The sequence below is a fragment of the Leucopleurus acutus genome, assembly GCF_964270905.1.
Source record: "Leucopleurus acutus genome assembly, chromosome: 21".
Lineage (NCBI taxonomy): Eukaryota > Metazoa > Chordata > Mammalia > Artiodactyla > Delphinidae > Leucopleurus > Leucopleurus acutus.
Genome location: NC_139163.1, coordinates 11,635,272 through 11,648,249, shown reverse-complemented (window position 1 = coordinate 11,648,249; position 12,978 = coordinate 11,635,272). Strand labels below are relative to the sequence as shown.

At 45.4% G+C, this 12,978-nt stretch overlaps 1 protein-coding gene across 4 annotated transcripts in view; it reads left to right on the top strand.

Moving 5' to 3' along the window:
- Window positions 1-12,978, top strand: part of FBXO25 (F-box protein 25) — a 55,639-nt gene that overhangs the window by 17,800 nt on the left and 24,861 nt on the right. For all 4 annotated transcript variants that reach the window (XM_082863907.1, XM_082863908.1, XM_082863906.1 and 1 more), the window contains exons 3-5: window positions 5,975-6,078; window positions 7,004-7,053; window positions 9,638-9,730. In XM_082863907.1, coding sequence (XP_082720033.1) covers window positions 5,975-6,078; window positions 7,004-7,053; window positions 9,638-9,730 — 247 coding nt within the window. The remainder of the gene's footprint in view (window positions 1-5,974; window positions 6,079-7,003; window positions 7,054-9,637; window positions 9,731-12,978) is intronic.

The following is a 12,978-nucleotide window of genomic DNA, read 5'->3' as shown; positions in this document are numbered from 1 at the left end:
CTTTTTCTAGCTTTCAAGTTGTATGTTTATATTATTTACTTTTTTATCGATATATGTATTTAATGCTGTAAAGTTTCCTGTCACACTTGTCTTTCCTGGGTCCTGTACATGCTGATGTGTACTTCCGCATCCTTTTATATGTATGCATATTCGGTATGGTGTTTGTTTTGCTTTGTGAGCCAACCCCAAACACTTTTCCTTTAAAAGTGAGCCAACCCCCTTCAGGCTTACTGCTCCGTTTGGCCTCAGTTCCCTGAAATTAATGTTTTGGATGTACAGTACACGTTTGCATCTGTATCTGTCTGTCTATTTATGTTCACCTCTCTCATACACACAACAGAGAGTCTGGCCTCTTGTGTTTTATTTGCTTTTACTCTTTTGATATTTAGGAAGTTTTTTACCTCTTATTTTCACCTTTACGCTAATACCTTTGTGTAGTATCCTTGGTTTCTTCTTTTTGAACACTGACTGTTGGCTCCGTACAGTGTGTAATATTGCAGTTAGCTGCTGACCTGTCTCCCCTGCCCTCCCCTACCTTGTTAGTCATTGTTCTCTGCTATGTGTCTTATAGCCATCACTTGCTGTGTCTTTTCTGTCATCATGGACCCTTCGTGTACGTGTAGAAACATGTAATTCTACAAGTACATACATGTTACTTGTTTAACACCAGCCTTCTTGCCTTTGCCTCTCTAGTCCTGGTGGCCTCCCGAGCTCATTCTGTAGTGGATTCTCCACTAATTTCCTGGTTGCCGTACTTCTCTGTTCATGCACATTCATAACGTTTGTTGCGACCTTTACCTTTAAGACTGGGTTTATCTAAATGATAAATCCTTGACTCACTTGAGTATGTTAACTATGTCACCCGAACCCATTCCATTCCTGGCCTGTGATTCCTCCTACAGAACTGCTGTCAGGTCTTTGTGTCTTTCTCACGTTATGGACGTGCACGTGACCGTCATGAGGTGCTCGGTGGGTCTGTCATTCAGGCAAGGCAGCAGGTTGGAGGCAAGCCGTCAGAGCACGCCTGCGGGGCGTCGGTGGAATGCAGAGGGTGGCCGCTATGCCCTCGTGCCTTCCCGGCTCTCTCTCATGGAGTCTGCAGCTGCTGTGGTTGGACTTCTCACATGGCCCTTCTCCAAGAGAGCTCCCTCTGGAACCTCTGGAAGACGGTGTTCCCCTCGTCAAGTTGCATGGGGGTGTCCACTGCTTCTCCCGCTGGCAGAGCCATGGGGCTGCCTGGGCCGCTGTCCACCTTGGTCTTCAGTATCCCATCCTGCCATCTGCCTGCTGCTCCCTTCATGCATCATGTCTGCATCAGATTCCTTAAGCATGTCACATGAGATGTTTAGGACAGAAGTGCTAATGCTAAAACCAGACAGGTTTTGCATTTTTTTTAACTTAAAAAAATTGGACCTTTTTTTTAATATCTTTTTTGCGAGAGAGGCTAATAATACACTGATGCAAAAGTGACTTTATATCGGGAAAACAAACGTGAACATTTGGCCAGCAGGAGAAAGTAATGTAACCCTGACCCTTTGTGGGTAATGTGAGGATAAAAAGCTAAGTTTAATAGGTGACCGACATACAACTGAAAACAGTAACCTGGGACTGTTAGAGCAGAGACTGTGGCCCTGCTGGGAGAGAAGTTTCTTTCACTGAGAGAAACGCCCGTGGAAGTCAGCTTGGCAGTCAGTTACTGGTGACTGTGTCTGAGGGGTTCCTCTGTTTTGTTTTTTGGTAAAATGATCACATTTTGTTTGTAATGTTTACTTTGGCATGTTAAATATTTCATTTCGCTGAGTTTTTCTTCCCAGAGTCTCCTCTATTTGTATGGTAGAATTGATAGCCCATATGTGCTTTCAAGAGCAATACCAACTGAAGTAATTTAAGAAGATAGAGAATTGTATTAGTTTTCTAGGGTTGCCATACTGAAAACCCAGTGGTATAAGACAACAGAAATTTTTTCCTTGCAGTGTGGAGGCCAGAAGTCCGAAATGCAGGTGTCAGCAGGGGTGGTCCCTTCTGGAGGCTCTTTGGGAGAATTTCTAGCTTCTGGGGTTGCCAGCAATGCTCGCTGTCCTTCAGCTCCAGTCTCTGCCTCTGCTGTCACTCGGCTGTTGTCCCTTGGCTGCTGTCACCCGCCATCCCCCCGTGTCTCTCCTGTGTGGCCTCTCCCCATATAAGGTTTAGGGCCCATCTGGTTAATCCAGGATGATTCTGTCTTGAGATCCTTCATGTAATTATATCTGCAAAGACCTTCATATTCACAAGTTCCAGGGGTTAGGACTTAAACATATTTGAGGGGGCCACTATTTAACCCAAGGCAGTAATAAATATTTCTGGTTTAGTACAGTTTTTAAGATTCTGATTTCAAGCAATTGGGTGGGGATGGATGCTGCAGTTTCCCCTCCTATGCAAAATCCTAGAAATGATTAAAAAAAGGTATATATTATCTTAAATACTGTAAATATACATTGTACTTGAGAGAAAATGGGGGGCGCAACTCTCAGTGTCTTGGTGCACCCGAAAGGGTAAGGAGTCTGTGAGACACGCTTGCGTGGTCTGTAGCCGAAGGGCTTCCCAGTGGGAGAGTGTGGGGTGGGGAGAGTGTGGGATGGTATTGCCAAGGAGGTGGCTGCAGCAGGGGGCTCCTCCCAGGGACAGCCACGGGGTATTTACTTGAGAAATGCAGTAGGAGCTACCAACAGAACACGTGCTGGGCATCCCTCCCTCCCCCAGGCCGTGGAGGTATCTGACGCCAGCACCGAGCAGTGATGTGGTCAGGGCAGCACCATAGGTGGCCGGGGTGCCCACAGTTCCAGACCTGGGATACACACGGGCCAACAGCACAGCCCATCTATTCCCCATCTCTCCCTGAGGGCCAGGCAGGGGCACCCAGGCAGCAGTGCCTGCCCATCCCCCAGCTGGGGGTTAGTCCAGCAGGAGTCCCTGCCCTCTGGGCACCTTTAAGAGATATTGGATGCTGATGGGAACGCCCCAGAGAACTCATCCATGAAGAAACACTAATTACACAGATCACAGCAGGACTAAGTATCATCCTGAGACATTTACACCTGAAATGATAGCCGGTCTGGGATTTATGTCAAAATAATTGAAGTGAGTCCCCGGCCAAAAAATGGGTGGAGAGAGAGATGAGGTTAGATGGGTCATGAGTTGATGATCGTTGAATGATGAATTGCCACCCAGAATGGAGGGGAGGGTAGTAATGAGGTTAATTCCTTGTCTCTTACAGGCAGCTCAAAACAGAGGTATGTGCCTGGGTTTTTTGTTTTGGTTTGGTTTGAATTATAAAATTAGCAACCAGAACAAGTGAAGATAGAAATAATGAAAATTTACCCAGTTCTCAGGCGTGAGATTGGCAAGGGAGACTTTTCATTTTATACTTGGTTTTGGTTTTTTTTATTAGCACAAATTACCTTTATAAATATTAAAATGTAAATCATTCACGAATGTTGGTAATTTTTCTTACTAATTACAAAACTTCTGTGACTTGTCTTACAACATTACAGTTACGAACTGCCGATTAACCATTTTCAGACCCGGAGGTTTACCCTCCCTTGTCTTATTTCCTAGAATTGGGTGGAAATGATTGGAAGGTGATAGCCCATCACAGAGTATTGTGCTGACCCGAGAAAGGTCTGGGGATGAAGCTTAAGACCATGTTATGTGACTCTTGAGAAAAATGTCACCAGTTGTCTAATGGGTCATCCCTAGGGTGAGGATCCTAAGGTGGGAAAAGGTGAGGTCACCCTTGGACAGTGTTAAAAGCCGCAGGCTGACTTCAAGGCGTGAGTTAGGAGAAGAGAGTAACTTCTTTTCTTGGCCCTTGGTTATTTCTGTCAGGAGATTTTTTTTTTTTAATTGAAGTATAGTTGATTTACAATATTGTGTTAGCTTCAGGTGTACAGCAGACTGATTCAGTTACACATATATCCGTACGTATCCTTTTTCTAATTATTTTCCACTATATGTTATTACAAGATAGTGAATACAGTTCCCTATGCTATACAGTAGGTCCTTGCTGTTTACCTGTATGTCAGGAGATGTTTTTGATGGTTCTTCTCCATACGTATCCTTGTCTTGGTTGGAAATGGACATGGGGTGTGGGGAAGCCATGCACCTTTGGTGGGTTTATCAGAAAAACATTCCTGAAAGAGAGGGTGACGGGGTGCTGGTGGAGTGCCGAGCGGTGGGCGTGGAGGGCTGAGAGTGTCGCCTTCGTAAGTCAATACGGTTGAAATGTATAGATGTCTGTGCTTCCTTCCTGTACGTCTGTCCCCGGGCCTGTTGCCTCCCTTCAGACGGCCCAGCCCTCCCAGGGCAGAGTCAGGGCAGAGCACACATGGGCGCTTGCCCAGTGCCCCTCGCTTGCCTGGGCCTAGCCGGACACAGCTCCCTCTCCCAGGAGATACCGGGCAGCTCCCTCCTCTCCTGGTGCCTGGTTTCCTTTCTGTGATGCTGTTTCTGGAGAGCAGTGTACTTCTGCTTTCCCTTGATGCCTTTGTGATTGTAGTTGCAAAAGCTGTTCACATTTGAAATCTTCTACCTTCAGTGTTTGAATCAATGACAACAAACCAATGTGAGATACAGCCAGGATCAACCCATTTCTATGAATTGGTATTATTTAACGCCTGCCACTGAATGTTAAGTTGTTTGTTTTTTCTAAATGCACTTTTGCTTGTCTTCATGATTTACGACTATTGCCAGTGTTCTTTAAGTCTATTCTGATGGTGATAAATGGATTCATTTGGGAAAATCAGCTGTTTTGATTAAAAGTGAATACAGGTTAGTGGAAGGAGCTTGTGTACAATTTTCTTATCAAAGAGTGGCGACGAGGCAGCCAGCAGGGTTACTCCCTCGGCTTTGAGTATCAGTCCCTGGCCCTCCGCTAGCCAGCTCATCTCCACAGAGCCCCTGCTTGCTGTCAGACTGAAAACAATCCAGCTGTGAGTGTGCTGAAAATAAAAATTGTGTGCATCTTCAGTTTTGAGGGGGTGGACTGCTTTTTGCATAGTCTTATTTATTTTTTACTACAAGGAAGAAATTTTTTTAAAAAAATGTGTTCAAGTTGTTTAGTTATCACCTTATGATTTTATTTTATCCAAAAGAAAAAAAATGGGAAAGCTTTGAATTAGATGTATTTAAGTGGAAAAAAGAAATGTTTTACTTCATCTGGCTTCAGTTAAGCGCCTTAACAGGTAGCATTAGTTGGTTGATGCTTTAGTAAGGAAATACAGTAGTAGTTCCAGTTAAGTCTTTGGAAGTATGGGGACAAAGAGAAGTGTTGAGTTTACTCAGCACTGGGTCAGGGATATAGCAAATCATTAGTATTAGGTATCATGTTGTCACATTAACTTTTTTCCAGAGTATAAACTATAAAACTATAAGTTTTAAAGTCTGAAACTACCTTGGTTGAGCATTTCAAAATCCTTAGGCGATTCTAAAACTTGTGCATCACTTGCTGATACAGGATTCTGATAAGAACCAGGATAAATCTCAGGTTTCTCAAAACAAGCAAAAAACGTAGACATGGGGCTTCCCTGGTGGCGCAGTGGTTGAGAGTCCGCCTGCCGATGCAGGGGACACGAGTTCGTGCCCCGGTCTGGGAAGATCCCACATGCCGCGGAGCGGCTGGGCCCGTGAGCCATGGCCGCTGAGCCTGCGCGTCCAGAGCCTGTGCTCCGCAATGGGAGAGGCCACAACAGTGAGAAGCCCGCGTACCGCAAAAAACAAACAAACAAACAAACAAACAAAAAAAGTAGACATTAGCCTTGTAATTTCAAACCTATGATTTGTTGCTTTGAAAATTAAGGATTGCTTTCAGAATTTAACATGATTTTTATTCTGGGCTCCTGAATTGCAAACGAAATATTTCTTTTTTCTTTTTAACAAAGAAAATCCAGATGAAGAAACCCCTGTAAAAATATTTTAATAAAATGTATCTTTATTTCAGTATCTTAAATAGTGAAGATGAAGAAATATTCAATAATGAAGAGCATGAATATGCATCCAAAAAAAGGAAAAAGGACCATTTTAGAAATGACAAAAATACTCAGTGTAAGAACATTTTCATTAATAATTTCATATTTACTTGTTGAATATGTTGATAAATTGAATTGCATTGACAGTGCTGTCTTATGACGTAAATGCTGATACAGTTATATACGTAGCAGCACTGTATCCACAGTTGCCCACTGACTTAGTGGTCAGATATTTGCAGCTCAGCCATTTAGTTGAGTAAGTCATTAGTAAGATTTGCTACAATGAAACCAAAGACAGGAAAACCTACAAAACAGCCTCTGTGTCTGAATGTTGAATAGCAGTCCTGAATTCAGGTCCATTCACTCCCAAGCGGTGAGGCCGAACCTTAGGGACCTTGACATTGGGCTTTGGTGCAGGAGACGCTGCTGGTTCGGAGCAGAAGGTAGACATGGTCAAAACTGGAGCCATGCAGGTGGGACGGGGATGGGGAAGCTCTGAAAGGGCCCCTGTGCAGATGCCCAGACTTGAGTCCCTGAGACCGTTAGTGAATTCAGTCGTGCGCCCTCTGGAGGCCGCCATGGACAATGTACTCGTGATCCTCAAAGCTCTGGGATGTGAGTTACTTGGAAAGTGTATTTAAATGGAACACCATACGGGGCCATGAAAGAGGAAGAGAACTTTTATTAGGGTGTATACCAAATGTACTTTTATAACCATTTGTGTTTGGAAACGACTGCAGTTACTTGGTGACACTATTTTCTTCCAAGTTACGTAGACGTGGTACTGTCATAAATCATCTTTCACGTAAAGATGTTTCAGTACCTCTTAAACTGATATTAGGAAACGAAGCAATTCTGGTTGCATTTAGCCAAGTCAAAGCATCTCTTATCTATATGATGTCAGATAATTTTGTTAGCATGTGCCACTGTTGAAGTTCCTTAAAATCTTCATTTTGTAATGATTCACCAGCTTTTAAAAACAAAGTTAATTTTTATTCTAGGTTTTTATCGTGAAAAATGGATCTATGTCCATAAAGAAAGCACAAGAGAAGTAAGTATTCTGTTATAAATAAGAGTATGTTTTGTATTGTTACTGTTGAATATGTGATGTTACATTAAATTGTTTCTTTTGCAATATCACACCTGTGTCCACATTCTAAGAGGTGAAAGCATAAGAGGGTCTTGAGACAGTGTTTTGTGTGTGTGGTGTATGTCAGTGCCCCGTACGAATCTGAATCAGCGGAGGGCTGTTTCAGGAGAAGTATGGACCCCCAGGTACTTTGATATTTCCTCCCCTGCCCTCCCCAAAAGCTGTTCATAGTGAGCCTCTGGTACTAGTAGGGCTGTGTCTTGGCTCTCCTGTGTTTTGGGTTGGTGAGAACAGTTTGTAAACCCCTCATTTATTTTGTAGAGTCGTAGCTAAGGTGCTGGTAGTTAAGCTGGAATCTGCAAAGAGCAGTTGAGCCCTGCCCGCCTTTCTTTTGCAAAAGGTCTGTTCGCCTCAACTCTGCATGTTTCCTTTTTCTCTTGGTATCTGGAGAAGCTTGCTTCCATCTGTTGTCTGAGAAACTCTGCATTGGCCTTATTTTGCAACAATGGGGGAAAATATTCAGGGAGCGGTTGTTTAGCATGTATTATGTTAGCGTAAGTTAAGGGTTCCAGAAGTGTTAATAGTGGGTGTTCTGAAACCAGCCCAGCTTCCTAGAAGCTTAAGGATTAGATTCTGAGATAGAAAATTTATCCGACCTATTTGGCGATGGTTAACATTGTTAATGGGTATGAAACCACTCTAACCCGTAACATACACTCCAGTACACCATTGGAAGGTGTTTGGCAAATCTGACCTAGTTTGAGCTTATGAAAGACTGTTAGACATTTGGACTTCCCTGGTGGTGCAGTGGTTAAGAATCCACCTGCCAATGCAGGGGACACAGGTTCTAGCCCTGGTCCGGGAAAATCCCACATGCCACGGAGCAACTAAGCTCGTGCACTACAACTACTGAGCCTGTACTCTAGACCGCGAGCCACAACTACTGAGCCTGCGTGCCACAACTACTGAAGCCTGTGCGCCTAGAGCCTGTGCTCTGCATCAAGAGAAGCCACCGCAATGAGAAGCCCTTGCACTGCAACAAAGAGTAGCCCCTGCTCGCTGCAACTAGAGAGCCCGCGCGCAGCAGTGAAGACCCAGTGCAGCCAAAAATAAATAAATAAAATAAATAAATTTATTTTTTAAAAAAAGAAAGAAAGACTGTTAGACATTTCATTTGCTGGGTGTCACCACACTGATTACAGAACAGAGGTCCAGCTTCGGCTGCACACGCGGCAGAGGGGGAACTTGCGGTGAGTCTGCAGAGTGTTGCATGGGTCCTGGGAACCGGCACAGGCAGGCACAGGAAAGGGCCAGGACTTGGAGCTGGTCCCATCTCTCTCCGCATCACATCACGCCTTTGGTCTTCTCACCTGGGGCCCGCCAGGTGTTTGCTGCTTGGGTGCTTCAAACGTGTGATTTTATTTCCCCCCAAAGAAGAGGCTGTTGTGAGATGGGTGACTGCCTGGAAGGAACACCAGTGTTTGGAATTCTGTTCACTGAGAAAGAGAATAGTTACTGGCTGTGATTGATTTCAGGTTGTGATTGATAGCCAGTTAATCTTGGCTTCCTCCACAGCTCCCAGGAAAATATTTTGTACTTAGTGGATATTCAGTAAAAATACATAATGAATGTTTTAAATAAGTGTATCTTGTTGGCTTGTGCACACATTGAGAGTGTTGTTGGGATTTGGGTGTAAAACCAAATCAGCCCTCAGGGTGCGTCTTCTGTCAGAGACTAAGGATTTCCCCTCCAGCTCACCCTCTGGCCCCTCTCCTGTCCTCTGTTTGAAATGTGAGGCGTGTTTGTCACCTCATGTTTTCTGTGATTATTCCCCACTTTATCTATACCCACAACTCTGCATTGAAGATCTCTTTATGTTCTAAGTATTCCAATACAGAAGATCGAGTTTAAAATGTCTTCTGAAACCCGGGGTAGAGATCTGTACAAACCAGTATGGAATATAGGGCATATCACTGCCCACGGTCACGTCCCGTCACCTCTAGCCCTTTGCACCCACACGCTGGTATTCAGAACCCCACCCCACTCAGGTGCCTCTCGGCCTTGATCCTGAGCGGCTGGGCGTACGTCCAGGCCTGCAGGCACACGGGACTCCCCGCAGAGGAATCGAATTCCAACGTGTAGTTTATAGCAGATGCTTCTTCATAGTGGCCAAGCATGATTTATGTATTTGTAGTTGCACAGCGTAGAATACATCCAGTTATTTTATGATTTTAGGCTTAATTTTGTCCTCCCCCAAATGCATGCCAACAAAGGAAATTGACAAATATTTAATCAATATTTATCCTTGTCATTAAGTGGTGTAGAAATGTCAATGCGTAGTGTCTTGATTATACATAAATGACTTAAATTTAGCATTGTTTTAATTTTACTCTATTTTCAGCTAAATATGGAATAGATCATAATAAAAACGAATATCCTTTGCCAAAATTAAAAAAGAAATTGCGCAGACTAATTCACGTTAACTGTTAGCTCATTTTGACTCATGACTCATTTGACAGATTTTCACTTGTGTCTGTTTTTCCAGAGACACGGCTACTGCACTTTGGGAGAAGCTTTTAACCGCTTAGACTTCTTCAGTGCGGTCCAGGATGCCCGGAGGTTCACTTATGTGGCCAGAGTGAGTATTTTATTTCAGAGTCACTTGACACTTTGGAGCGACTGCGTTTTGAGGATTATCATGTGAAATATTTAAGATGCTTTTGACAGCTGCGTACAGTTGTGCTTGTTCGCTGGTAGAGAACCCCCGGGGGCGGGCAGTCGGGCGAGACTCTGGGCTGGCCCTAGGGCTTTTGCAGGCTCCCGCAGGGGCAGGGGCACACTCCCCGCCCGTCGCGCTGTCGGAGATGCAAAGAGGAGGCAGAAGGTATCCTGGGAATCCTTACCTGGTGGTTTCACATGCATTTTCTACTTTGTGTTTTTCACGGAGTATGATCCCTGCTTAATAGAGGGACAATGGGCTAACAGAAAGAAGGAAATTTATACCGAATGGAACTCCACAGAAGCCTGATTGTGTTAATAACATGTTTTTAGAGGAAATTTTTGTCTTGGCCTACATTCAGAAAAGAAAGGATCTTGCCATATATTCCATTTACTGTCTGCTTTTATTTGCCTAACAAACTTATTCACCTTCTTACTATTATAGGCAAAGAGTAAGTGATGGGTCATGAAGCTGTTGATTTTGGATTTTTAATGGTGCTGTGAGACTCTGGAAAGATATTCCTTGTAATGCCTGCTAGGCATTTGGAAGTGCTACCGGAAGGACAGAAAACTGGGTGGTTAAATGATTTTAAGCCCGAGTGTTTGGTTTGGTTCCCGTCAGAGTTTGCCGGGCATCCATGTGACCAGCACCTGGGGTTCCTAGCCACGTGCTCCCTGCAGCCTCGCCAGGTGGGGGCTGTATGGAGGCCGTAGTCCCTCCGAGGGTTTGAGTTCTCCCAGGTGCCTGCGCACCAGACAGGGGCCTCCACCAGCTACCTCTTCCCTCCAGGCAACCGAACTGGAATTTGACTCCACTTTGTAGAAATGCCAAGATTTGAGTATCCAGGAAAACGTGTGTCAGCAGAGAGGTCTGTTACACAGTAAGCGTTTACCCACGTGCTTTTTGATAGTTCAGATCATGCTTAGTTGTCTAATGCCAGCCACTCTGGACTGCGATCCACACAAGGGATTTTACTCGTGGGGGCGTGAGAGAGACTCTGGGGCAGGACGGAGACGCGGGAGGGAGGACCGAGCCTCCTGGTTTCAGTGCCGGGCTTTCTGCTCATCTTGCTGGTCCAGGCCCTTGGTTTGCTGACCAGAGAAGGTCTGAGCATTCTGTGCTCTGTGTCCTACTGAACCTGGTCAGCTGAACAGCCTTGGGATCTTTGTTTTGTCCACATGCTGATCTCTTTTTCACTGAGGAGCCTTTCTTCAGACGTTGTCCTCATCCTAGACAGTAGTACCTGGCAGATCGTAGACTTTCTCTGCTGGTTCTTTTGTAGTATGTGTAAAAAAATACGTAACTAAAAAGTAAAATGTGTGGTGTGTCCACGTGCTAACGCGTGAAGTGGCGTTTCCCTGCATCGCCTCTAGAAGCGGCCGCTGGGCCTGGTGGCTTTGGCAGCCGCTGAGGCCGCTATGCGAGGCCCGCCAGCACCACTGGGCCCTCCCACACGGCTGGCCTCTCTCTGTGGCACTTCCATGATGGCCGAGCGCTCCCGCCAGGTGGGGCCTCCCCATCAGGGGTCCTTGCCTCCTCACCCTCCTCCTGCCCCTGCTTCCTGCTCCTTCAAACCCTTCCCGAGGCCGGTTACCTTCCCAAACTGATCTGCTTATGTCTGCCTTCTCCGAAAGACAAAGACAAATGAAGCCAGCTGTCAGTGACTCTGTGATCGGGTCCATGTGCCGTGGCCATGGCGTGCTGTCCCCTGGCCCTAGTGACTCTGTGATCGGGTCCATGTGCCGTGGCCATGATGTGCTGTCCCCTGGCCCTAGTGACTCTGTGATCGGGTTGACTTGCCGTGGCCATGGCATGCTGTCCCCTGGCCCTAGTGACTCTCTGTGATCGGGTCCACATGCCGTGGCCATGACGTGCTGTCCCCTGGCCCTAGTGACTCTGTGATCGGGTCCATGTGCCGTGGCCATGGCGCGCTGTCCCCTGGCCCTAGTGACTCTCTGATCGGGTCGACTTGCCGTGGCCATGGTGTGCTGTCCCCTGGCCCTAGTGACTCTCTGATCGGGTCCACGTGCCGTGGCCATGACGCGCTGTCCCCTGGCCCTGGTGACTCTGTGATTGGGTCCATGTGCCGTGGCCATGACGTGCTGTCCCCTGGCCCTAGCGACTCTGTGATCGGGTCCATGTGCCGTGGCCATGGCACACTGTCCCCTGCCCTAGTGACTCTCTGTGATCGGGTCCACATGCTGTACTGTCTCTTCTCCCTTCCCTTTCCTCCTGTTGCCTCCCCAGCAGGCCTGATGCCCCCACTTGCTTTCTTTTGATCATGCTCTGTGCCTCACCTCTGGGTGACATGTCCCCCTGCACTTGCTGCCACCTTGTCTGTGGGGGTGGGATCCCCTCTCGCTCAGCACCCTGCCACTGGGGTGGAAACACTGCTTTGCGGGTCTGTTAGTGCATCATTGTGCGGTCAGTACCCCTGAATCGCACTGAATCGTAGTTGGCCTTAGTGGCTGGAGTGGTGTCCTTGGCACCTCTCTGCTGCTTTCATGTTTACACCACACTTAGCAGGACAGTGAGGGTCTCTTGCAGTTCTTCTCAACAAGACAATTTCCCATAACTTGTGCTGTGTTGTCCAGATGGCCACTCCTTAATATTAGAAGAGCTGTAGATGTACACGCAGTGGTTTTGAAATGACTGATGAAAGAGTTTCCTTACATTTTGGATGGCATGCAGTAATATTTCCTCTAAGAATTTATATGAAAAAAATTAGTATTAATATTTTATATGAAGTCCCTTTGTTTATCTAAAATTAGCATTTTAAACTGAGGCTAATCTATAATTACTACATAGTTTCGGAATAAAAATTAGTATTAGAGTTTAGTGTTCAGTATAAATTGTTTTAGTTGTCAAAATAAAAATAAGTAGTTTGGAATGGAAGTTTGTCTTTATTCTCCTATACTTTGGCAGGAATGGAAATTTGACCTCTTCTAATTACACAAATCCAAATTAAATTGTCTCTTGCACATCCTGTATATGAAATAAGCCACTTTTGGTGTTGTCTGTTTAAAACTATTTGAAACATCTTCATACCTAGGTTACTTTTGCAACTTTTCAAAATTTTAGTCTGATTTTGAGGAATAAACATTGTTTTTCCAAGCTGCATTCACTCAACTTTTTTTTTTTTTTTTTTTTTTTTTTTTTGCGGTACG